General features: G+C 43.9%; 1 protein-coding gene across 2 annotated transcripts in view; it reads right to left on the minus strand.

Annotated features, from left to right (window-relative positions):
- Positions 1-27638, minus strand: part of ANLN (anillin, actin binding protein) — a 215497-nt gene that overhangs the window by 94019 nt on the left and 93840 nt on the right. For both annotated transcript variants that reach the window (XM_070726292.1, XM_070726293.1), the window contains exons 10-14: positions 24385-24614; positions 23400-23548; positions 15503-15644; positions 1127-1262; positions 558-737 (exon numbers count right to left, since the gene is read on the minus strand). In XM_070726292.1, the coding sequence (XP_070582393.1) occupies positions 558-737; positions 1127-1262; positions 15503-15644; positions 23400-23548; positions 24385-24614 (837 nt within the window). The remainder of the gene's footprint in view (positions 1-557; positions 738-1126; positions 1263-15502; positions 15645-23399; positions 23549-24384; positions 24615-27638) is intronic.

Genomic DNA, 27638 nt, shown 5'->3' on the forward strand with positions numbered 1-27638 from the left:
TCGTCGACGGGACCCGGAGAAGGCCAACTCTGTGGGATCTAATCGGTCGCTGGGATTCGTGCGGCAGAAGGCGGTCCCGGAGATATTCTGGTCCGATGCCATGAAGGGCTTTATAAGTCATAACCAACACTTTGAATTGTGACCGGAAACTGATCGGCAACCAATGCAGACTGCGGAGTGTTGGTGTTACATGGGCATAGCTTGGGAAGCCCATGATTGCTCTCGCGGCTGCATTCTGCATGATCTGAAGTTTCCGAACACTCTTCAAAGGTAGCCCCATGTAGAGAGCATTACAGTGGTGCTTAAGGTGATGAGGGCATGAGTGACTGTGAGCAGTGACTCCTGGTTCAGATAGGGACTCCTGGTCCAGATAGGTGCACCAGGCGAACCTGGGCAAACGCCCCCCTCGCCACAGCCAAAAGCTGGTTCTCTAATTTGCTTTTGTTTTAAAAGACTGTTACAAATTGCTGTCTTAGATGAGCTGACTCATAGTGCTTAGCGATAGTACCAAACCTTACTATACCATAACAATTATCATAAAAATACAAAAATGTTACCTGCTTTGTGGATATTGCATATAAAATCTGGTTTTAAAGGTAGTCGCATTTCTGACAGAGTGACAGATCCTTTGGATGGTGAAACTCTAGAAATTGTAGAATCAGCTTTCATCTTCTTACTCTGATGTCCTTTATTTTTAAGCTTGTTTAACTCTTCCAATAATGCTGCTCTTTTTTCAGCTTGAAAAATAACAAATTATCTTCATTAAATAATAACCACTTATCAAATGTCCATTTTACAGAAATTCCTTAACTGATCAAAACTAAAGGTATGTAAATTTTCATTTAAATAATTTTGATGGTGAACAGTTTCAAGAGAAAAATGGGCTGTGTTCAATATTTCCAATTTTTCAAAGGGCAGTGCAAGGCTAGTACTTGTGCATATGCGTGGGAGGCAGCACAAGGGTTGTGCACATGCGCGGGAGGGCATGGGTGTGGATATGTGTATGGGCGTTAATGCATACATGCACCTCCTTTTGGTACACGAGCAAAAAAAATTTCACCATCACTGATATGTAGCATCCTAAATACTATTCTCTGCAAATCCAGTGATAAGTTAAGCACCATACTTGCAATAAGAAGTAGCCTCTCAGCTTCTGCTTCTTCTTGTGATCCTCTTCCATGGTCCTCATCAATGCAGCAATTAAGAGCTTGGCTTGTTTGATGTATGACAGTTTGTTGCATATTAATTTCATTATTCAGCGCCTAAATGTAGTTGGAAAGATTGGTAATGGGTAATGCTACTTGTGTGACATATCAACCAGTACAGTGGTACCACTACTTACCTCTACTTAAGAACTTACTTTGTTCCGTGATCAGGTTCTTAAGTGTTCTAATTTCAGGCTAATTCGTATAATAAAGGAATTCTCAATGCATCTCAATGTAAAACATATCCTCTTTATTTTCTCCTCTACATTTCAACACTGCACACAGTTTTCTTTCCTCATCATTTTTATCTCAGCAGTTAAGTAGATAAGCTTGGAAGTAACATGAAAGACATTCCACAAGTCATTCTAAAATTTATGGCTAATTAGGGCTAGCCAGGAGTTATAAAGAAACAAATAATAAATCACACATCATGCGTACGCTTCGGAGTAAGTTCGGAATGCAGCCATTCTTTTTTGCAAGATTGAACAAATTCAGTGTCTCTTCCGTTTCACACCCGGATGTGACATAATTCATTAATTAATTACTCTCTAATATCTCCACCCTCTTTCTTCCCGGCGTTTCTGCAACCTTTGAAAACGAGCGTCCCTCCATCTGTGGTTTCCCCCATTTAAGTCACTTGAACTCATGTCTATGTCATTAGCTCCGTGGTCTACACTAACATTGCTAACTGTCAGTAGAGCAGGGAGATTTATGATCTCTAAATCCCAGTAACCCTCCGTATCTGCAAACTCCTCATGCTGCAAGGGAATACACACAACACCATGCCCCTCCTCATGGCCCCTCCCCTTCCCCAGGGGATAAATGGGGTTAGGTTTGTCAGGAAAATGAACATGAAAGTCAAAAGGTAACTCAGGAGCTTCAAAGTCTTTAGCATCCATCCAGTGTTATCAGGCCCGCCTCCCAACCATTCCACCAGATACTGGAATGGTCGTCGAGCCAACCAGAGTGTCGGATGTCAGTAATGTCCAAGCGGCACAGTGAAAGTCAAAGTCTGGGCGCAGGACGTGGCGGAGGAGGAACGGCAGGAGCTGGAACTGGTGGGCGAAGTGGAGAGTCAGGTGACACAGGCACCAATAGGGAGCAATGAAAAACGGGATGCACCCGCATAGAAGTGGGAAAAGTCAAACGGTAGGTAACTGGATTAATGACTTTTTCAACAGGAAAAGGGGCAATGAAACGTTGGTCAAGCTTGCGGTGATGTTCAGAAGAAAGGTATTTGGTAGATAGCCAAACTTGATCATCAACGGTCAATGGGGGAATGTCTTTGCAGGAACAGTCTGTGAAACGTTTGTGGTCTTCTTTGGCTTGAGTCAAGGAACGTTGGACAGGTTGGTGAATGGCACATAACTCATTAAGAAAGTCGCCGGCAAGTGGAACTGGAGAATTGGAAGGCTTGAGTGGAAAGAGTTGGGAACGGAACCCGTAATTGGCACAGAATGGTGTGGTATGCGTGGAGGTATGTTCAGAGTTATTAAAGACGAACTCAGCTAAGGGAAGATATTTTGCCCAATCATTTTGTCTATCATAAACGAAACAATGAAGGTATTGTTGCAGGATGCCAATAACTTTTTCAATGCCCCCGTCGGTTTGGGGGTGATGGGTGGATGCTAAGAAAACTTTGACTTGGAGGGTGGTCATGAGTTCTTTCCAAAACTGGGCAGTGAATTGGGGACAGCGATCGGAGATGATCGTGTCAGGTAAGCCAAGTAGGTGGAAGATGTGCTGGATGAATAGTTGAGCTGTGATCTTGGCTGTAGGTATTCGTTGACAAGGGATGAAATGAGCCATCTTGGTTAACATGTCCACCACTACAGGTACAGCAGTGAAACCTTGAGAGACAGGTAAACGGGTGAGGAAGTCCATGGAAATGGTACCCCTGGGTCTTTCTGGTGTAGGCAAAGGTTGCAATAATCCCGGAGGGGGTCTGGTGGCTGCCTTGGCTTGGTGACAACGGATGCAGGAATTAACGTAGGCACTGACATCATGGTGAAGTCTGGGCCACCAAAAGGTTCGAGAGACTAGGCTTATGGATTTTAAGAGGCCAAAGTGACCGACTGCTGGATTATTGTAGCATTGATTGAGGATGACACCTCAGAGTGGATCTGTTGGGACGTAGAGCAGGTCATGGTAGCAGAGCAAGTCATCAGAGACGATCCATGGAGAATCAGGGTCTAGTTCTTGCTTTCTTTGGTTGACAAAGGGGTCCTGGTGTTGCACTTCCCGAATTCATTCTCGAAGATCTACCGCATTGTGGAAAGCTGCGATCAACACGAGAGGTAGAATGGTATGAACCGGCGCAGATTCTTGATTTTGGGTGTATTCAGGTTTGCAAGACAATGCATCGGCTTGTTTGTTATCCCACTTGGAAATGTAGGTAATGCAGAAGTCGAATCTGGTGAAGAAAAAGAACCATCAGATCTGACTCTGGCTCAACTTCCTGGCAGTTTGGAGAAATTCCAAATTTTTCTGGTCGGTTCTGACCTGAACTTGGTGACGGGCTCATTCCAAGTGAAGTCGACAGGTCTCAAAAGGAGTCTTGATGGCTAAAGGTTCTTTTTCCCAAATGGTATAGTTGCGTTCAGCAGGTTTTAATTTTCTGGAATAATAGGCACAGGGAAATAAGAGTCCGCCGTCTTGGCATTGTTGAAGAAGTACAGCCCCCACTCCAACATCGGAGACATCAGCTTCTACGATAAACGGACAAGCGGGATCAGGATATTGGACAATAGGTTCTTGCATGAAAGCTTTTTTGAGATTGAGAAAAGCTTGTTGCTCTGTATTGCCCCATTGAAATGGAACTCCTTTCTGGAGAAGATGGGTGGGGGGCTCCATCAAGGTGGCGAAGGTTCAGTAGTAACTGACATATCCCAAAAATCATTGGACATCTTTGGCTCGAGCTGGAGGTTGCCAAGTTTGCAACGCATCGAGTTTTCTGGTGTCCATGGTGATGCCTTGGGAGGAAATGACATGTCCTAAGAAGTTGATGGAAGTTTGGAAAACTTGGCATTTTTCTAACTTGGCATAAAGATGATGTCAGAGGCGCTTGGGTACTTTTCGTAGGTAGTGTAGGTGGGTCTCTTTAGGAGAGTATATAGAATTGTCATCAAGGTAGACGACCATGAGGTGGTCAATAAAGTCCTTGAAAATATCATTCATAAAATGTTGAAATACTGCTGGTGCATTGGTGAGTCCAAAAGGCATGACGGTGAATTCAAAATGGCCGTAGCTGATGCCGAAAGCGGTCTTCCATTTGTCGCCTTCACAAATGCGAATGAGGTTGTAAGCACCTCGCAAATCAATTTTGGTGAAGATAGTTGCTGTGCTTAGGCATTCCATGCGTTCACAGATCAAAGGTAAAGGGTAGCAGTTACAAACGGTGATGGAGTTGACTTTTCGGTAATCACAGCAGAGTCTTAGGTGTCAAGTTTTCTTTTTGACAAAAAGTACTGGAGCAGAGAATGGTGAAGAGGAGAGTCGGATGAAGCCTCTGGCTAGGTTCTTGTCAAGAAAGTCTTTTAAGGCAGCCAATTCGGGTTCAGACATTGAATAGAGGCGTCCAGCAGGAAGTTTGGCATTGGGTAAAAGGTCAATGGCACAGTTATAAGATTGGTGTGTGTGTGGGGGGTAATTGGTCTGCTTCTTTCTCATCGAAAACGTCAGCAAAGTCGGAAATATCTGGTGAGAGGGTGCTGGCAAGATGGGCAGGAAGTTGAGTGGTAAACGGTGAACGGATGTGGTCTACACATTGTAGATTGGGAAAGGAAATACGGTTTTGGGACCACATGATATGGGGATCGTGGGTTCTGAGCCATGCTAAGCCAAGGACTATAGGAAAGTGGAGATCTTTGATGACATAAAATTGAATAGGTTCTTCGTGGTGCGTGATGGTTAAGATGAGTGATTTGGTCTGAAATTTGATTGGTCTGGACAAGAGAACGTGGCCATCGATAGTTTCGACAACAATAGGAGATGTGACTGAGCACAATGGTAGGGCGTCAAAACAAGCAAAGGTCTCATAGATAAAGTTGGTAGTGGTTCCAGAATCTACTAAGGCAATAGCAGGGAGGGGTTTGGATGGATTTTTTAAATTTACCTCAGGGGCTAAAGTCAGGTGTCTTAAAGGTCTCAGTTCATCTGCCATAATGTTGGGATTCGACTTGGTGGCCACCCGGCCTAATATTTCCTTTAGGCCAGGCTCTGGTCATTTCCCGACAAGATTTGATTTTTGATTTCATTTTTAATAAGGGTTTTTTAGTTATTTTAAATATTATATTTGTCATTTACTGTTTTATTATTGTTGTTAGCTGCCCGGAGTCTACGGAGAGGGGCAGCATACAAATCTAATAAATAAATAAATAAAGATAGCCTGGACCTGGAATGCGGGCCCGCTGTTTGAGATTGGAATTGGAGCAGGCGTGCCACGTCTTCTCTGAGGGCATGCAGGTACTGTATAAGGTGCCCAGCTTCTCCACAATACATGCAGAGGCCTTCTGCTCGACGTCTAGCTTTCTCGGCTTCACTCAGTCAGGGTCTGGTCATGCTTATATCCATTGGTTCCTTTCGAGCGAGGGCAGCTGGTTGATTTCTGATGTCTGCTGGTATCTGGAAGGGGCGTCTTGGCACTGGGTTAAAACCGTTGCTTTGAAATCACTGGCATGGAGCTGGCACTGATCTGGATTTCTCCCCAAACTGGCTTTCGTATCTGGTGACATGGTTCTGGGCAGATAACAATTTAATCTCGATGTTCAAACAGGTCTGGTAGAGTTCATTTAGCGTGCCAGGAGTTGGTTGGTGCATCAGCTCATTCACAAATTTGGGGTTCAGGCCATCCTGGAACAGTTCCATAAGGGCTCCCTCATCCCAATCCAGGGGTGTAACTAGTTTCCGAAAGTCAGAGATATATTCAGAGATGGTCTTGTTGCCCATGCGCAATTGGCGCAACTGAACAATAGCTTTTTGTATGTGCATGGGGTCTTCAAATTCTTGTTCAAACCTCTGGCAAAAAGCAGCATAATTTTGCAGGATTGGGTCCTCACGTGCTAGGAAAGGCGATGCCCACTCAAATGCAGCACCTTTGCACAGGCTTATAATGAATTATGACCTGGGGCTGCGCCAGGACTGCGCCAGGACTGCGGCTTGATTTTGCAAAATTATGATGTGGGCCTGCAAGGCAGCAACGGTTTGGGTTAAAGCAATAAATTCATTTGTTAAATCAGCCATCCTAGTTAGTTTTCTTTTTTATGGAATTTGTTCAATACTGTTCTGATTTCAGGCTGATTCGTATAATACTTGGAATAAAGGAATTCTCAAGGGAGGGAGATTTATGATCTCTAAATCACAGTCATCCTCCGAATTTGAAAATTCCCTACGCTGCAAGGGAGTACACACAACATTAAGTAGAAAAGTTTGTAAGTATAAGAAATTTTTCCTATAGGAATCTATGTAAAAATAAATAATGCGTGCAAAACCATTAGAAAAGAAATAAAAGCTCAGAATTTGGGTGGGAGGAGGAGGAAGAAGAGGAAGTGGATAGTTGCTGCCAAAGGAAGGTGAGGTGAATCAAAAAAATCCAAAACTTTAAGACTTTAAAAAAAAAAGAGGGACTCTGAGGCAGCTCGGGGCTGCCAAAGCCTCCTTTAGTACCACAGAAAAACTCCTCTGGCAGCCCAGAAAAGCCCAAGATGGCCAGGATTAAAGGGGGAATGGCAGGAAACTGGCCAGGCCTTCATGCCGCTCTCAAATTTCCTTGGAAATTTTTCTGGCTCAGGTTCTTAAGTTGAAAACGGTTCTTAAGAAGAGGCAAAAAAATCTTGAACGCCCGGTTCTTATCTAGAAAAGTTCTTAAGTAGAGGCTTTCTTAGGTAGAGGTACCAGTGTACATAATTGCATTCATTACTTGCATAGGGTGTTAGAACATGCAAGTTTCGGTACTTTAAAGAAAATGTCTAATATCAGTAATTTGAATGTAAAGAACTGCAATAAATTTTAGATTGTTCAATATGCAGTAAGGTAAAGGTTAAAGCATTTCCAATACCAAAGCATAAGAATCACAAGAAGACCATTTGAGTTAATTCATAGTGATTTATCTGGTCCGTTTAAAATTAGTCAAGGAGGTGCAAGATACATATTTATATTGATTGATGATTATACAAGTTATACTTTTAAATACCATTAAGATTCAAGAGCGAGGTATTTTGGTAGGGGGCGTGGTCAGTGCCGTGGCGGTGCATTTCTTTTGCACCTAAATGGGAACACTGAATACCTGCTTTTTGGGTGTGCTGAACCTGCCCAGAACCTTCCTGAGGGGGAGGGAAAGAAGGGGACTTGGTCCGGACCTATTTCGAGGGTGGCATAACTCACAGGACCAGTCCTGGAGCCTCCACCAGTAGCGGTGCAAAGGTGGCTGGCCACCATTAGCCACGGTGATTACGTGTTAGAAAGAAGGGATTGAAGAGAAGTCATCTAGGAAGAAACGGGAATTTAAGCGCTGTGTCGGAGGACGAGAAGACAATGAATTGACTCAATTTCACCAGAAGGAAAATAGGGATTGATCTGTTTGTATTTGAACTAATTGAAAACATACGAGGGTCGCCCAAAAAGTAATGCACATTTTTTTCTTCAACAATTATTTATTGAACACAATGAAACTTACAGACAAGAAAGAATGATGTTTCTTGTACACTCCCTATTTTTCCATGTAACCTCCATCCCGTTCTATGGCCTTCCTCCAGCAAGACACAAGGGCATGTATGCCCTGTCGGTACCACTCCTTGTTCTGGTCACAAAGCCAGAATTTGAGCCAGGGTGGCGCAGCAGGTAGAGTGCTGTACTGCAGGCCACTGAAGCTGACTGTAGATCTGAAGGTCAGCGGTTCAAATCTCATCACTGGCTCAAGGTTGACTCAGCCTTCCATCCTTCCGAGGTGGGTAAAATGAGGACCCGGATCGTGGGGGCAATATGCTGGCTCTGTTAAAAAGTGCTATTGCTAACATGTTGTAAGCCGCCCTGAGACTAAGGAGAAGGGTGGCATAAAAATTGAATAAATAAATAAATAAATAAATAAATAAATAAATAAATAAAAACGTACATCACTTACAGATGCCAATTCAAAACACTGCAGCTATGCTATCTGTCTGAAGAAACGCAAAATTTACACATGCACATGAACCTTACAATTCAAATCTAAAGTTTTGCATTCGTATCATTACAATAGGCTGACGGGGAAAAAGTGGTGCATTACTTTCTGGGCAACCCTTGTATATAGAAGTTGGGGAGAGCGGCAAATTGGACACTGGAATTGCTTAACTTGCATTTGAATGGAGTACAAAGCTTATGACTAAAACCCATTATGTAAGAACATTGCTGGAGTATTAGGCGGTAAAATGATCTTCGAAATCTGAAAGTTTCTTTTGCAACTTTTTAAAACCATATTTGAACTTAAAAATGAACTTTTTGAAAAGGAAACAATTAACAAGGAACTTGTAACTGTATGGTGTTGCCATCTATTGGTGGATGTGTTTTTCATGAGAAAGTGTCTGAATCGGAATCTTATGTTTACCTAGACATGACCTTCAGGACATAAACTATGTGGATTAAGTAAATCTGTTGTTGACTGTTTTACTAGAGGAAAAAAGGAAAACCTTTGATATAAGCAAGGCTTTTGAAGCTGTTTGGAGATATATACACAGCTGGACAATATAAGCCATTTTATATACAGGAGAGATGGAGGAAATAAGAGAACTGCTTAATGAGATTTGTAAAGACATTAAGGGATTCTATAAAGAACTAAAATTTACAAATGAAACTGGACTTGGAAGACTTGAAGGAATTTCAGATGGCGATGACCTTTTTTTGGGGGGGGGGATACATTTTTTATTTTTTCCTCCACACCTTACAGAAATACAAATTCACATACCTTCAGATTAGAATACAATACAGTATAGTATCAATTGCCAAATTCTTAATCAAAATTCATATTTATTTATTTTTTAGATTTGTATGCCGCCCCTCTCCGTAGACTTGGGGCGGCTAACAATAATAATAAAACAATGTATGACAAATCTAATATTTAAGTGGCTAAAAATCCCTTATTAAAAAAGCAAAACATACACACAAACATACCATGCATAAATTGTATCTGTTTTATTTTGGCATACTTCATTTATTTTGTGCTACCTCCTTTTCTAATTTTGTCATCCAGATTTCAAAGATTGTTTTCTGTTCTCATTTGGGTTCAATATGCTATTAGCTATCAAAATTTCTCTTGGCTATTTGCTTTTTTCTACTAAAACTATGCCATAGTGCTTCAGTCCGTTTCTTATATTCTTACTTATCTCATTCATGTTCTTTAAACCCAAATTTTAATATGACTGACCTTTACGAGGAAAGTTCCAAATTTACTTCTCTTCATACAACAAGGAAAAAAAAAGGTTCATATCATGCCTTTGATCTAATTATAACAATAACAATACAGGGGGAGGAAAGGTTATTATTAAGAATTTAAATTATATTATCTTCTTTCTGTGCTTAAACATTATATCATTCCTTTCATTTTACAAATATATCATGTCTAATTAGCAAATCTTAATTATAGTGTAATGTATTTTTCTATTTATTTTTCACTGAAAGTATCTTCCATTATCAATCCCAGTACAATAATAATTTTCCCTAATCTATAACTTCCACTGTCAAACCCAGTGTAATAATCTTCCCAAGTCTACAGGTTGTGTTCCAAAAGTAATGCAATCTTTTTTTAAAAAGTAATTTATTGAACAAGTTTGTACAAACACTTAAAATTCTTCAAAGTACAGTGGTACCTCCTGATACGAACCCCTCGTCTTACAAACAACCCGAGATACGAACCCGGGGTTCATATTTTTTTTGCCTCTTCTCACGAACTTTTCCCTTCTTACGAACCCGCTGCCGCCGCCTCCGAGAAGCCCCGCCGCCCGGCTGTCGCTTTTTGAAACAGCCGGGGGGCTTCTCAGTGTCCTCCTGAACCTGAACGCCAAACCCGAACTTTTAAAAGGTGACAACCGGGCAGCGGGGCTTCTTGGCAGCCTCCAAAACACCGAACCCAGAAGTTCGGCAAAAGTTTGGGTTCGGCAGGCCGCTGAGAAGCCCCACCGCCCGGCTGTCACTTTTTAAAACAGCCGGGGGGCTTCTCAGCGTCCTCCTGAACCCGAACTTCCAGGTTCGCCGTTTGGGAGGCCGCCGAGAAGCCCCCCTGCTGTTTTAAAAGGTGTCAGCCGGGCGGTGGGGCTTCTTGGTGGCCTCCCGAATGCTGAACCCGGAAGTTTGGCAAAAGTTTGGGTTCGGCAGGCCGCTGAGAAGCCCCGCTGCCCGGCTGTCACCTTTTAAAACAGCTTTGGCGTTTTGTTTCTGGGTCGTATTCAAAAACCCAGGTTTCATCACCAGTGATGACGTTGTCCAAATAATCAGGTTCAATTTCTATACATTGCAAAAGTTCACTTGAAATTTCCGCTCAGTTGGTCGATTCCATTTTTTTCCTGACACGGTCAGTGCGCAGAGGTTTACTATAACTGACGTCCTGCTGCTTCCACAGCTTGGAGAGCAATGAGACTGGTTTCATGGCAAAGCTTAACGTTTCCCCCCCTACTGCAAGTGCTTTGGTCCCATTCCGACCAATAGGAACAGTGTGGGAAATTCAATTGCATTACTGACGTACTGATGTCACCCCAGCAGACTTCTTTTTGTTCCCACGAATTAAGGCAGCACTGAAAGGAACCCGTTTTTCGTCCATAGAAGAGATTTAATCAGCCGTGACAAAGACCTTGAGAGAGGTCCCCAAAGACACCTTCCAGCGCACATACTGGTCATGGCAGAGACGCTGGAAAAAATGTGTAGAGGCCGAAGGACAGTACTTTGAAGAATTTTAAGTGTTTGTGCAAATCTGTTCAATAAATTACTTTAAAAAAAATAATTGCATTACATTTGGAACACACCCTATATTAATTCTAATGTATTTTTATAAATTTTTCAGTATAGATCCTAGTTCTATACTAGTAATTGGTTTATTTAACATTTCTCTCTCTTTTTCTGTAATAGTGTTCATTGGTTTTATCTGCATGTATTTTTAAACTTATATTTCATCTCTCTCATCCCATTGACATAATTCTGTTTTGATTTTTTTTTTAGTTTTGTGGCCCATTTTACTATCAATTATTGTATTGAAGTCACTAATACAGAGGTCTCTGATCAAAAGTACAAGTTTTGTCTCCATTTCCAATCTAACTATTAAAATTCTTTCTTCCTCATCTACATAAATTAAAATTTCTGTTACATAGGTTAATATTACTTTTTTTTTGGTTATATGATAAGGATGTGTATGTTTTCCCTAATTTTCCCCCCCAATAATTTTTCTTGTTCTTTTTTGATATGGACCTCCTGGAGAAATATTACATCTAAATCTAATTTTTTTAAGTTTGCAAAAATTGTATTCCTTTTCTTTTGTGCATTCAATCCACTAATATTTATTGAAACTAATCTTATCTCCTATTTCTCCTCAAGCTACTTCCTTGTGACCCTAGGTTCTCTTACTATCTCTTGTATTCATGCCTCGCCTCTTCCTTGTTGTCTTTCTTCCACAACTTCTTGTCTCTTATTCTCTGCTATTTGTTTATTGTTCTCTTTTTGAATATATGTTTCGTAAAAATCTTCACTGAATCTATTTTTATTCTTTTATCCTGCCATGTTAATTGAATGCCTTCCGGTAATAACCATCTAAATAGCACGTTATACTTTAGAAGTTGTGCAGTTAGGAAATAATATTGCTGTCTTGTATTTCTAATTCTTTTCAGAATTTATTTTAGTATTACAGTATTACCTCTTTTCTCATATACGTTAATGATTCCCCCCCCTTTTTTTAAAGAATATCATCCCAAGTTGTTCTCCTTATAAATTTAACCTATAAGCATCATCTATTTCTTGAATGATCTCCTGTCTATCTATATGCATTATTGCTGCCCTGATTTCCACTATCTTTTCTTTTACATTCTCATCTCTTTTTGTATATTTTGGAAATGCAATTAAAAATAAGATTGATTGTTACAATTTCCTAGAAATAATTTTGGTTCCATATTTATTATTCTAACCTCTGCTTGTTCCACTTTCACTTCTATTGTTTTTATTTTGCCTTCATTTTCTAATATTTTATTTTGAATTTACCTAATTTTACCATTTATATTTTTCATCTTCCCCGTGTCTGTTTTCATTTTTATGATGTGATTTTGCTTCTTCATGGTTGTTAACAATTGTTTCCTGAGTTTTATGTATCAATTTATGGGTTGGAGCCATAGTTTCTTGAATATTCTAGTATTGATTGCATACTTTGTATACCAACTGGTATACTATCCTTCTCTTTTTCCACCACCATCACCCCCGAGTTTCTTTGTTGCCTGCCCAATATCCTCCAAACCTGATAAGAGATCACTTATGACCAGCGTTCCCCGTAAGCTGTGCGCGTACGTACCCCAAAATACCCCCGTGCACCCTTTTCCATGGGCACGCACTCCCCATCCCCCTGCCAGTCCGTGGGGGGGTGCGGGGGTGGGGAGGTGCCGGCAGTAGGAGGAAAGGGAGGCACGGCCGCCCCTGCCTCCCCACAGTGCCTCCAGCCCCCTTGCACCCCTGGCCTCTCAGCCCTGCCCCCCGCCCGCCCGATCTGCCCCCTCTCCTCCTCCTCCGCCTCCTGCCTTGGGGCGTGACTTCTCCCGCGGCGGTGGCGGCTGCGGCTTCTCCTTGGGACGAAAGCGCTCCCAGCCAGGGGGCTGCGAGAGAGGGCTTTCTACGTGAGCTTCGGGAATCCCCGCCCCGCCCCTCTCGCAGCCCCTTCCCTGGGAGCGCTTTTGTCCCAGACTTTCAGCAAGGGGGCTGCAGTAGAGGCATGGCAGGCGTTCCCGAAGCGCTCGGAGAAAGCGCTCTCGCAGCCCCCTCGCTGACAGAGAGAGAGTGTGAGAGAAAGTAAGTGAGAAAGAGAAAGGGGGGGAGAGAGATAGCAAGAGAGAGAAGAGAAAGAAAGCAAGAGAGATAGAAAGTGAGAGAGAGAAAGCAATAGAAAGAGAGAAAGAAAACAAGAGAGAGCAAGAGAGAGAGAGAGAGCAAGAGGGGGAGAGATAGAAAGAGAGGGAGAGAGAAAGTGAGAAAAAGAGAGAGCAAGAGGGGGAGAGAGAAAGAGAGAGAAATGACTCTTGATTTAAAGCATATGGTAAAAAGCACCCAAATAATAACGGAGAAAAAAAACCCAGCCGTTTGTGTGTGTGTGTGTGTGTGTGTGTGAACTCTTGAAACATTTCCAATAGCTCACCTGTTATTGGAAATGGTTCAAGAGTTCACACACAAGGGGGGAGGAGACAGGGATGGAAAAAGAGAAGATAGTAATAATAGTAATAGATTTTGGTTTTGTTTTATTATTAATTTCTTTTAATTAAAAAATAAGGGAATTTTTATTTTTTTATTTTTTTATTTATACATACATACATACATACATACATACATACATACATACATACATACATACTTCTATGCCGCCCAGTCCCAAAGGGACTGTTGCTCAGACACTATACTTTTCCGCCCACACCGGAAAAAAATTAGAGGGAACATTGCTTATGACTGCAGCCATAGCCCACCTGCTACAGGTTCAGGAGATACAACCGATATCCGTGGATCAACAGATTCATGGCTTTTACTCAATTCTCTTTGTGGTTCCTTGTGGCCGGGTTTTTGGGACCGCTGTTTCATCATCCACGTTTCTCCGAAGAGCGACTAATCTTTCCCCACCCGTGGTACATAGGTACCCAACTTGGGACCTTTCCAAGGTATTTGCATCCCTGCCAGGAGCTCACTACAAACACCTGTGGACAACATCTTTGTGCCACCTCTCCCTGAACATCGCATTTCTAGTGGCAATTACCTCCACAAGGTGGATTTCGGAGCTCACCGCACTTTGGTCAGACAGGATTTATGCATCTTCCACTCTGACTGTATGGTTTTCAGTCATTCCTACCCAACATTCCTACCCAAAGTGATCTCGCAGTTTCAGCAGGTATAGGTACTGATGCTTCCCATCTTTCATTGCAATGCCACCAGCTCCTCAGACAGGCGCTGGCATATCCTGGACATAAGGCAGGCCCTTAAGACCTACCTTGATCGTTAGCACAGAGGCACCACTTGTTTCATCCCTGTCTTCTACCTTGGGACACAAAGGTTCCCCGTCCACCATTGGCAGGTGGTTGTGCAGCACCATCATTCAGGGCTATGACCTTCAGCAGCTGCCAAGACCCCAACAGGTCACGGCACACTCTACTCACAGCGCTGCCACTATGGCTGCCTGGTGTACACAGATGTAAATCAAGGAGGTTTGTAGGGCAGCCACCTGGTCATCTCCAGTGCCTTTCATCAGGCACAAGACTGACATGTACGCTTCAGAGGAAGTGGCTTTTAGTCATCACATTTTGCAACAGGCAGCACATCAGGATGCCATGGACAACTGGACTAACCCACCCCTGGAAGGACGGTTTTGGCATATCCCATACTTGGATGTTGGCTCCACCCACTATGGAGAAGAGGTTTTGGTCTTCACCTGATATGCCTCTTCTCGTAGGGTGGAGCCAACATGAAATCCTGCCCAAGGCTCTATGGTCATCTGCAATGCAACCGCATAGGTGGTATTGTCAGTACCAAGACAGGCATATTCCTGGCAGGGGCCTTGACAGGCCTCGGGGGGTCCACATATCAAGTATGTTTCTTGGTCCTTGCCAAAGAAGGGTAATGGAGGCACAGGCAGATAAAAATTAAAACAGACTCAGTCCTCATTGCTTGGCTGGACGGTGTAATCCCATACTTGAGATGTTGGCTCCACCGTATGAGAAGAGGCTTATCAGGTGAAGACCAACACCTACTCTATTCTATTCTAAAAACAGCTTAAGGTAACCACTTCACTTCTTAATGAAGCTGAGAGTTATGGCAATAGTTAACAGGGGAAATGAGATCTTTAAACTTCTTAGATCACCACATATTATATTGAAAGAGAAAACTTTTCAGTCCCATCACTCCAGTAGTATCATAACTAATCATAACCCTCAGGTAGCTAACAATGATTCCTAACTTTTAAAAAAGGCACACCCTAGAGGTGTTTGTTAATTAAGTGAATACACAAAGCTACATCATAAAACAACATCATTTAACAATGATTTAAGAATAAAAAGCTTCATATATGCTTTCTTCTCATATTAATTAGAAAATGGGATTCTAATTACCTGTAACTTCTGTTTAATGTTAATTTGATTATTTCCATTACTCTTCTCAAGCCTGGAAGATACATCTTCTTTACGAATAATTATTTGTTTTATTGATGGACGATCAGTTTCTTTAAATCTCTGGGATCGATAGGCATCAATACTTCAAGGGGGAAAAATAGAGTAAAAGTATGTATGTATTTATTTGACTTGTATGCCGCCCAATCCTGAAGGACTAAGGGCGGCTCACAACAATAAAATGGTATAAAACAGTATAAAATTAATTAATAACATTAATATCAATTTAAAACTCATTAAGCAATTTTTTAAAGGGATCTCCAAACTATGCCCCTTTACGGTGCACAGGTTCCCCAACTGGGACTTGAACTGTTGCTTACAGCCCTTATTAAGGACCCATTTGAACTGGCAGAGAGCATATCCATCAAGATCCTAACACTCAAGGTATCCTTTCTCGTGGCTATCACCTCTGCCCAGAGAATTTCAGAACTAGCAGCCCTCTCAATCAAAAGGGACCTCTGCACATTCTACCTAGGGTGGTCCTCCGCTTGGATCCCACCTTCACTCCAAAGGTGGACTCCTCCTTCCACAGAAAGCAGGTGATTCTCCCTTCCTTCTCTGAGAACCCGAGCTCAGAGCAGGAACTCTCCTGGCACATGCTAGATGTTAGAAGGGCCTTGTCTATATACATAGAACGAACAGCAGCTTCCAGTAAATCAGATGCACTGTTCATTTCCTTTTACCCGGCCTCTCTGGGCCGCAAGGCTTCATTCACTACAGTGGGAACCTGGCTGCATAACACCATTTTCCTCACATACAAGTTGGTGGGGCGTCCCCCATCGCAGGGAATCACAGCACACTCAGCTCGTAGTGCTGCCACTTCGGCGGCATGGCTATCTAGCATCCCCATTGAGAAGATTTGCAGGGCAGCTGCATTGGCGTCGCCCACTCCATTCATCAGATACTACAAGATAGATGCCTTCGCTGATCCGGCCATGAGGTACTCCAACATGTATTTTCTCAAGAGGGATCGCATTCAGGCCCTAGTATACCACCCATGGAGAATCCTTAAACTTTGGTATGTCCCAATCTATTGGAGGATAGTTCCGTCCACTGGAAAAGGGGTATTGGTATATGCTGATACACCCTTTCTTATGGGTGGAGCTATCCTCCAAGGCCCACCCAGATCTAGGGCCCGCCGTGACACATGGTTTTTTGACTAAAAGTCAGGAGTCAGCATGCAGAATTGTTACTTCCCTCATCGAAGAGGGGGAATCATGGAGGTTCCTCTTCTTTTATATTATCAATTCATTCCTTTGGCCGGCCGGTGGTGGCCTTTTCACTATACCCATCAACGCTCAGGTTCCCAGGTTCCTGACCAGGTTCAGGTCTCACAGGGCACAAACGCACTCTGCTATCAATGTTCCCTCTAATTTTTTTTCGGTGTGGGTGGAAAAGTATAATGTCTGAGTGGCACATTTTCATGCCTGGGCATGGATCGATTAGAAACCCAGTCATTAAGCGAATTTGGCTTCTCCGCCCCCCCTCCCCCATTGTCTTTGCTTGTGAGACGGTCCCAAAAGGGGGTCACGTGACCTCAGGACACACAGCAACAGCAGCCAAGTTTTGATCCTGCGATCATTGGGCTGCTACAAAGGTCCTAAGTGTGAAAAAGTGGCATAAATCACCTTTTTCAGGGCCGTTGCGACTTTGAATGGTCAGTAAATGAACCCTTGTAAGTCGAGACAACCTGCCTTCCCACCTAGATATTTTCTGTGGAGCTTCAAAATGGACTCCTGATCTGCTTCTAAAAGAGTGCACTGGTCAGACAGATAATCCTCAACTTCTGTTCTGACCCCAATGGAGGCGAACATTTCTATAGGGGTGGACAAACAAATGGAAACACTTGACTTTTTGGCATCATAATGTTTGAGCATGTTCAAATCAATCAAAACTTGATATATTTTAATGTTTTGTTTTTTTAAATTCTGTTATTTTATATGTTTTTTTAAAACTACCTATTTTTTAACAGAAGTTTAAGGAAATTGGTTATAACCTTCTAGAAATGGCAGACCTCTCAGACTTTCAAAGAGGCCAAATTGTTGGTGCTCAAATGGCAGGCGCTAATGTAACAGAAAGTGCCTGAATGTTTGGCATTTCAAGAGGTCATGTCTCAAAAGTAATGACTGCTTTTGAAAGAGAGGGGAAAACGTCCTCAGCCAAGCACAAGTCTGGTTGAAAGTCGAAGTTGTCTGAGAGAGCCGCCGGACTCTAAAGTGAATTGTTAGAGCAGATTGCAAGACCACAGCTCCTAAAACAACTGCACAGCTCAATAGACACGTACAGAACCCAGTTTCCACAAACACTGTTCGAAGGGAGCTTCACAAATCTGGATTCCACGGAAGAGTTGCAATTAAGACAAATGTTTCAAAGCATTTAGAGTGGTGTAGAAACCACCAGAAATGGTCCCTCGAGCAGTGGCAAAATGTGATTTGTCTTGGTGCATATGCTCTCAACGTACATAAAATAAAATATACATTTGTCAAGAATGAAAATTCTAATGAAGTTCAGCATGTCATCTGGCCACCACAATCACCAGACCTCAACATTATTGAGCATTTATGGTCGATTTTAGAGATTCAAGTAAGTAATCGATTTCCACCACCATTGTCTCCAGAAGAACTAGAGGGTGCTTTAACTGAAGAATGGGCTAAAACTCCTTTGGAAACAATTCACAATTTGTATGAATCAATACCTTGGAAAACTGAGGCTGTATTTGCCCAAAAGGTGGACCAACACCATATTAAAAGATATTTTGATGATTTTTCAAGGTGTTTCCATTTTTTTGTTCACCCCCCTGTATCTCCTGAGTAAGACGGTTATTAAATGAATTCTGCCTCACTTTACCACTTTTCTTGCCGTCTTAAGTGAATCCCTGCAGCTGCTTGTCATAAGATCCCAAAAGATGTTCATATAACCCTGGAACATTGCCACCATCATAACTAACTTGTCAAATATCCAAAATTTGATCCAATAACCCCTTTATTTTTTTAACAAAGAAGAATACAAAGAATAAAATGGAAAAGAGATACAAAAAAATAAAAAATAAAATGGTTTGGTTCAAAGTTCTGCTCAGATTAAAGAATTTGGAGTTTGAGTAGGGCTGATTAAGCTTGGAATATTGTTTTGTTTGCTCTTTTTAAAACTTTAATTATTTTTTTCTATTTAGATATATGAATTTAGGAATTACTGATCTGTTTTAATAAAGTTAGAAGTATTGATTATAATAAGATATGTAGTAGGTGATACTGATTTGGATTAATGCATAAATGGAATTGAATTTAGAATTGTTGGGGAGATTAATGGTGCTAATGATTTTTAATTGATTGAAAATAGAGAATATTTAGATTTCCCCCCCTTTTTTTCTTTTTTCAAATTGACTGAAATTTAAGATTAATAATTAAGTAAGAAGTGTAGATAAGTGTTAATTGGCTAAATGTTAGATGGGCTGAAATATTTTTTAAATTTTGGATTAAGTAAATGTGCTATTTAGAGGGGGGGAAGAAGTCTGAAATTTGTATGTTTACGTTTTGTTTTTAATATTCTTTTGTTAACATCCGATTGGCTATACAAGGTTATCTTGGTTTATAGAAAGAAGGAAGCACTTTGGCATAAGGGTTAATACGTTAGAAATATAATTGGTGTTGTACTTTTTGAAGGAACATTACGGAGGGAATTTAATTAAAAGGAAAGTATGTAACTGGATGACAAAATTAGAAAAAAAAAACTTTTGCAACTTTTTTGATGATTGATATTAGTTACTAACAAAATACTGCATTTTATTTATGGAAAATTAGATGGTACACTGTTTTATTTGAACGTATGTTGAGAGAATTTTTTTTTAAAAGTTACATCCCGTCAAAATAGTCCTTCCTTTCTCCGTCCTTCCATTCATTTCATTCTTCCATCCTTGTTCCTTCCATTTCTCCTTCCTTCCTTCCTCTCCATTTCTCTCTTCTCTCTCCCTCTTTTTTCTTTCTCTCCCCTTCTCTCTCATTTCTTTCTTTTTCCTCTCCCTTTGTTTTTTCCCCTCCATCATTTTCTCATTTTTCTCACTTTTTCTCTCACATTCCCTCCCCCTCTTACTTCCCCCCCCCTTCCCCTCTGTCTCTCTGCCTCCACCTGTGTCTGAGCCAATAGGGAGGGAAGGGTGGGCGGTTTACTTTCCCCTTCTTAAGAGAGCCTTCGGGGCTTACCGAGCTCCCTTCTCCCAGTCGGAACTCTTCGGCAATCAACACCCCGCTTCTCTTTTCTCCCTCTGTCCCGGTGAGGTAGCCGCTCCCACTCCAGCGCATTCTGCCAGCAACAAAGATCAGCAGCCCTTTGCGAAAGGCAACTGCTTTAACCCTTTCTACCCTGGCGCCCAATTTGAGGCAATGCAGCCTCACTTGCCTTGCAGAGCGCTCAGGTGCAAATCTGAGGCATCCGATGGCCTCTTGGATCTGTTCTGGTGCATGTTTTTTTAACCCCTCCTTCGGGCACATACCCCGAAGGCAGCAATCTGAAGGGGTGGCTGCAGGGCAGGTGAAGCGGGAGTCCCCCGACGGAACAAAAGCGGTCCTGGCTGCGACAGCCGCTCCGCCTCTCACACTCCTCGGTTTTGGTCAGTCGGTCGGCCAGCCTGGCCACTGTTTGCAAAGGCGTCCCCCAACTCTGGACGCATCAATCCCAGCCAGCCACTCCCCCCCCCTTTTTAAATCCCCGCTCCAGGCATGCTCGACTCCTCGCTGTGTGTCATTAGCCTCCGAGAGAGAGCAGCCTTCGGGCGGGAAGAAGTGGCGCCAGGCTCCTCTGCAGGAATGGGTGGAAGTGATCCAACTGGCCCCGGAGAACCTGGTTTGCATAGTGGCTCTTTCCATAGTATTCCCCTGGAGGATCCCAGTGACAGAGTGGTTGCTCTCGCAGGGGTCCAACCCACATCCAGATCCCAGCTGGTTGCAACTGACTGCTTGGCACTTGAGCGGCTCACACTAAAACTATGCAGGGTTCCGGAGGACCTCTCTGACATCATGCTATTAGCCAGAAGGCCGTCCACCTAACCCTAACCCTAATCTTAAAATCTAGTCCATACACTCATACTCATACACTCATGCATACCATTCAAAACTTGTTTCAGTGGGGTTAAAAGATGTCAGTTCTCATGCCCCCCAGGATGGCAATGCAAGGTTTTCAAGACTTTCCAGAAAGCCAGTAGGGTGAGCCCAGTACAGACCTCAAGAGGTGGTTGGTTCCAAAGAGCCAGATCTGCCACAGAGAAGGCCATCCCTGCGGGCCCGCTTAGTCGACGAGATCTGGAAAAGGCCAACCCTGTGGGATTTAATCAGTCACTGGAAGGTATGCAGCAGGAGAGGTCCCGTAAATAGTCTGGTCCTGTAGTGTTTTATAAATGATAATCAATACCTTGAATTGTGACCAGACACCAATTGGAAACCAGTACAGCACACAAAGTGTTGGTGTGATATAGGTGTTTCTAGGTACACCCACAACAACTCGCACAGCCACGTTCTGGACTAGCTGCAGTCTCTGAACACTTTTGAAGGGTAGTCCCATGTGGAGCGTGTTGCAATAATCAAGCCGCCAGGTGATAAGGGCATGAGTGACTGTGAGCAGAGCCTCCTGGTCTAGATAGGGCCACAACTGGTTTACCAGTTGGACCTGGTCAAAGGTCCCCTTGGTCACAGCTGAGAGATGTTTGTCAAGCCTCAGCTGTGGGTCCAGGAGGATGGCCAGATTGTGGACCCTTTCTGAGGGGGTTATAGTCCCGCCCCCGAACCACGGGCAGACAGATGGTGTAGTCACTTGGAGGAAATGCCCAGAGCCACTCAGTCTTGTCGGGGTTGAGCTTGAGCCTGTTGACTTCCATCGAGACCCTTACAGCTTCCAGGCACCAGCACATCACATGAACTAATTCACAAAATTAGCACAGGGTGGAGATGTATAATACATACATACATGATACCCAGCTGTACATCTCCACCCCATGTCCAGTCAACGAAGCAGTGGTGTGCCGGTGCCTGGAGGCTGTTAGGGTCTGGATGGGTATCAACAGACTCAAGCTCAACCCGGATAAGATGGAGTGGCTGTGGGTTCTGCCTCCCAGGGACAATTCCATCTGTCCGTCCATAACCCTGGGGGGGGGGGGGGGAATTATTGACCCCCTCAGAGAGGGTCCGCAACTTGGGCGTCCTCCTCGATCCACAGCTCACATTAGAGAACCATCTTTCAGCTGTGGCGAGGGGGACGTTTGCCCAGGTCTGCCTGGTGCACCAGTTGCGGCCCTATCTGGACCGGGACTCACTGTTCAGTCACTCATGCCCTCATCACCTCAAAGTTCGACTACTATAATGCTCTCTACATGGGGCTACCTTTGAAAAGTGTTTGGAAACTTCAGATCATGCAGAATGCAGCTGCGAGAGCAATCATGGGCTTCCCCAGTTATGCCCATGTTACACCAACACTCCACAGTCTGCATTGGTTGCCAATCAGTTTCCGGTCACAATTCAAAGTGTTGTTTTGACCTATAAAGCCCTTCATGGCATCGAACCAGAATATCTCCGGGACCGCCTTCTGCCGCACGAATTCCAGCGACTGGTTAGGTCCCACAGAGTTGGCCTTCTCTGGGTCCCGTCGACTAAACAATGTTGTTTGGCGGGACCCAGGGGAAGAGCCTTCTCTCTGGCGGCCCCGACCCTCTGGAACCAGCTCCCCCCGGAGATTAGAACTGCCACCACCCTCCTTGCCTTTCCTAAACTTCTTAAAACCCACCTCTGCCGTCAGGCATGGGGGAATTGAGACATCTCCCCCAGGCCTATACAGTTTATACATGGTATGTTTGTTTGTGTGTATGTTTGCTCTTAATAATGGGGTTTTTAGTGTTTTTTAAATTATTAGATTTGTTTTACGTTGTCTTTATTATTGCTGTGAGCTGCCCCGAGTCTACGGAGAGGGGCGGCATACAAATCTAATAAATAATAATAATAAAATAATAATAATAATAATTGGGTATCATCAGTGTACTGCTGATACCTTACCCTGTGCTGTAGGATGATCTCATCTAGAGGCTTCAACTAAACGTTAAATAGTTTGTGTTAAATGTTTGACTTATTCTATTCCATTCCTTGATAAACAAGGATAGATAACACTGCAAAGATGATCAGCTAATATTACAAGAGAACAGTGTTTTTCAAACATAGATTATTTTGTTCAGTCTCAGGAGAAGGGCGGCAAGAAATCTAATTAAATAATAATAATTATTATTATTATTATTAACTAACAACAATTATTATTGTTGTTGTTAGTTTGTGTTTGTGATAAATTAGTTTTTTATAAGATCCTAAATGTTTGATAGATTTAAGTTAATTTTCACACTCATGTTTTTCCCATGACTTCAGGAAGTAGAGTGCTGCTTTTACCTCCCATATTCATTTATCCAAGAATAAGTTTTGATTAGGCTGGGCTATAAATAAATTTTTGTTAGTTCTTTTGGCTAATTTTATTTCTGAATCCACATACAGAAAAATCATGGCAACAAGCCTTTCAGGGGCATCAAACTTGATTTCATTGAAGTGTTTGATCTCGGGGGCCAGGGTGGGTGTTTCCAGCTTGACATCACTTGTGATGGAGGCACCTATATTGGCCTAAGCACTCTGCCTGTTTGCAGCTGTAACGGCTTCCTGTAACACTTTGCCGCCTAAAACAAAGCTGGGGAGAATCACTTGGTTTTCATTGGCAGAGGCACCACAGGCTGGTTCTTCACTGTTTTCAAGGCAGTCACATTGGCCAGATTTAAGCAATCTTTGAGTTAGATACCCTTGTACTAGTCCTTCTAAAGAGAAATTACCTATACAGGTTATGTTCTTCTGATAAAGACCCAATGCTGCTTCCAGATTCAGTTCTGCAGAGAGACATTCTCTGGAATCTGATGGACTTTGGACTTTCATTACTTGCAGTACTTTCTTCAGCAATTGACTTACTAGGAGAAGCAAAAATCTGAAAGAAAGAAACATACTATTCTGATCTAGGCTTCACAAAATAATGAAAAAGGCTCCTTGTCTCAAAACACACACCCCTTTTTTATTTGACTAATGGGAATTTTTAGCATTCACATAAAGAAAAGTCCCAGCAATAAACCTTTCAAGGATGAATTGCAACAACAGATCTTATCAATCCTTATCATCTCCAACTATAAGATCTTATAATTGTCAGGCCAATAGCTTCCAGGTACAATACTGTACAATGAAATACTTGGCAAGGAGTTTCTGTGAGGCACAACTCAGATAAGCAAATCTTCACACTAATAAATGAATGAATTATCTCCTGGAAACACCACTCTCCTTTTGCTATTTATTCCCTATGGGAGAGGCCATTCAGCATTCACTTTTGCTTTTACTCCCTAGTCAACCCTTCTTTAATTGTTCCCTTCTCCCCTTCTCTCTGCTTATGCGCACATTGAGAACAGACTACAGTTGTTCTTCTGCTTCACTTATCTCTGACTCTGAAGATAGCTAATAACTGTCATGCAGAGTACTCATCAGAGATTTTCCTAGGTTCCAGGACTGGCCAATGTACCTCCCCAACTTCCTCACTGTCCAAGTCTGCTACCAGCTCTACTAGCTGGCCACAACACATACATATTTGATCATTCTAAAATAAGTTATATTTAAAAGCAACATTAAGACTTTGTTTTGTAAAAGCTGGACTCTAAATGTAGAAAATATCCAGTTGGAACATTAAGAGTTTGATGTATTTTCTCAAATTCTTGAAAACCTAGCCATCCCTGCTAGATGTATATAAGTAATATCACTATATTTCGCATTTGCTCTTACCTCTGGACTTGCAACAGCAACAGCCTCTGTTAAAGGTGTTAAAATGGACATTGATGAAATATTCAGTGTCTCTTCCTGTTCATCATCACTCTCAGCTTCTAAAGTTATGCTCATTTCTTTTTTAAGTTTCTCTATGTCAGGCCCATCTTCATGAAGGACTTCATCAAATATGTCACTTATTACCTTTGTGGTATTCATCTCATCATTTATCTCAGTTTTCTCTTCTTTACCTAGACAATGAGATCAAGAGGTATTAACACGAAATAATGATGGAAATATACACTTTGTCAAAGAGAAGGAGGGGAAATGTAAACATAAAGTGCTCTAACAACAAAGTGAAAAAATATGACAAAGAAAAAAGCCATAACAAGACATTGCAATTCTATATATATTTGTATACAGTGATCCCCCGCGTTTCGCGATCCCGATCATTGCGAAAGGCTATATATATTTTTCAACCCGGAAGTCAAAACACCATCTGTGCATGCGCGCCCTTTTTTCTATGGCCACGCATGCGTAGATGGCGCCGGGCAGATCAGCTGCTGGGCGGCTTCCCTGGGTCTTCCCCCTCTTGCTGGCGGGAGGGCGAGCGGTGGGCATCAGCGAGGAGTTTCCCCACCGCCCACGCAAACTCCTCGCTGCTGCCGCGCCCGCCGCTTGTCTTGTCCGCCCGCCGCTCGCCCGCCCTTCACCCGCCCACGCCGTTCGCTCGCGCCGCTTCCCAGCTGAGTCCTGAAGCCAGAAGGCAAACTTCCGCGTTTGGCTTCGGGACTCAGCTGGGAAGCGGCGCTGGGGTTTCCCCACCGCCCACGCAAACTCCTCGCTGCCGCTCGCCCGCCCTTCTCCCGCCCACGCCGTTCGCTCGCGCCGCTTCCCAGCTGAGTCCTGAAGCGAACTTCCGCGTTTGGCTTCAGTCCTGAAGCGAACTTCCGCGTTTGGCTTCAGGACTCAGCTGGGAAGCGGCACGAGCGAACAGCGTGGGCGGGCGAAGGGCGGGCGAGCGGCAGCGAGGAGTTTGCGTGGGCGGTGGGGAAACCCCAGCGCCGCTTCCCAGCTGAGTCCCGAAGCCAAACGCGGAAGTTCGCCTTTGCCTTCTGGCTTCAGGACTCAGCTGGGAAGCGGCGCGAGCGAACGGCGTGGGCGGACGAAGGGCGGGCGAGCGGGCATGCAGGCGGCGGACAAGCAGCGGGCGGACAAGACAAGCGATGGGTGCGGCAGCAGCGAGGAGTTTGCGTGGGCGGCGGGGAAACCCCAATCTTCGGCTCCTCGCTGCTGCGGCGGAAGTAAAGGACCGTTGAAACTTACCTGAACGGTCTTCTCGATGCACTGCAAGGAGAGTCCAGGATGGGTAGTTCTCAATCTGATTGGTCGGGACTGAGTTTAATTTAAATATTAGGCAGGCACCGCCCCCTTAGCCCTCCAGTCTAAAGGAAACGAAGGAGCAGTAAAGCTAACAAACTTTTATTAAACATTCAAGGTAATTAGAATATCCAAACAAACACCACAACCTTCCAATATTAACCCCGGTCCCGAATTCGGGCGGGTCTGGACTCTCCTTGCAGTGCATCGAGAAGACCGTTCAGGTAAGTTTCAACGGTCCTTCTCCAATGCACTTGCAAGGAGAGTCCAGGATGGGATATACCCAAGATATTAACCAAGGGAGGGAGAAGGTCGGACCGGGGGCTCTGAAAAGGAACACACCCGCTGTAAAACCCTCCTCCCAAAGGCTGCTTCCGCGGAAGCAAAGGAGTCAATTCGATAGTGTCTGACAAAAGAGGACGGAGCCGCCCAAGTGGCCGCCCTACAAATGTCTTCTAGTGAAGCCTGGGTCCTCCAGGCCGCTGTAGTAGCCGTACTGCGTGTGGAATGTCCGGTAAGTCCCTGTGGAACAGGTGATCCCTTAGATCGGTAAGCCTCCCTGATGCAATCACACAACCAACGGCTTATTGTCCTAGAAGAGACCCTAGTGCCCAAAGTCCTAGTTGCAAAGGAGACGAATAAGGCCTCCGAAATCCTGAATTCCTGAGTCCTGCGGATATAAATCTTCAAAGCCCGTCTCACATCGAGCTTATGCCACCGCAGTTCCGAAGGATGAGTCCCATGGCTACAGAAGTCCGGTAACACTATCTCCTGTGCCCTGTGAAAGGTAGAGTTGATCTTAGGAAGAAAGGCTGGGTCCAGTCTCAATACAACTCTATCAGGGTGAAACCTACAGAGGTCCTCCCTGGTAGAGAAAGCTGCAATCTCAGAGACCCTCCTGGCAGATGTGATCGCCACCAAGAAGGCAGTCTTGAGTGTTAACAATCTGAGCGATATATGGCGAAACGGTTCAAATGGAGGACCCATTAAGGCATGAAGTACCAACGACAAATCCCAGGAAGGGAACCGATGTATCGGTGGTGGCCTGATGTTGGCGGCCCCTTTCAGGAAGTCCCTAATCCAAGGATGTCTGGCGAGGGACCGGTAACTGTCTCCACCTATGATTGTGGATAAAGCGGCCACATGACGGCGCAAGGTGTTAGGCGCGAGTCCTTTTTCTAGGCCTGATTGAAGAAAGCTTAAGACCAAGGGAGGGGAAGCCTTTTGTGGATCCACCTCCCGCTCCTCACAGAACCTGGAAAAGGAAGCCCAGGTTGCCTGGTAAATTCATCTTGTCGAAGGTCTGCGAGCAGCCTGAATTGTGTCGATAACTGGATCTGGCAAATTTTGACGTTTTAGATGTTGCCGCTCAATCTCCACACGGTCAGCTGCCACCACTGAGGCTCTGGGTGGGAGATCGAGCCCTGGGAGAGAGATATCCTGTGATCCGGAATCCTCCAGGGGGGAGACACTGACAGTTGCATCAAATCCGCAAACCAATTGTGGCGCGGCCAGTAAGGCGCCAGCAGCAGCACCTCCGCACGTTGCTCCAGAATCTTCCGCATTACCCTGGGAAGGATGGAAGTCGGTGGAAATGCGTACAGAAGTCCTGGTGGCCACTGTAGTCGAAGAGCGTCTACCCCCTCCGCACCCGGTGTCGGGAAGCGGGAGAAGAAGCGTGGGAGTTGAGAGTTGCTGCGAGAAGCGAACAGGTCCAAGATTGGCCTCCCAAACCTGTGCACAATGTCCAGAAAAACTGTAGGGTCCAGCTGCCACTCCCCTGGATCCAAGGTCTCCCGGCTCAGCCAGTCCGCGCACACATTCTCCACCCCTGAAATGTGCTCCGCGGACAGGGAAGCTAGATTGGCCTCCGCCCACCTGAGCAGGGACTCCGA

This window comes from Erythrolamprus reginae, chromosome Z (genome assembly GCF_031021105.1).
Source record: "Erythrolamprus reginae isolate rEryReg1 chromosome Z, rEryReg1.hap1, whole genome shotgun sequence".
NCBI classification, from domain to species: domain Eukaryota; kingdom Metazoa; phylum Chordata; class Lepidosauria; order Squamata; family Dipsadidae; genus Erythrolamprus; species Erythrolamprus reginae.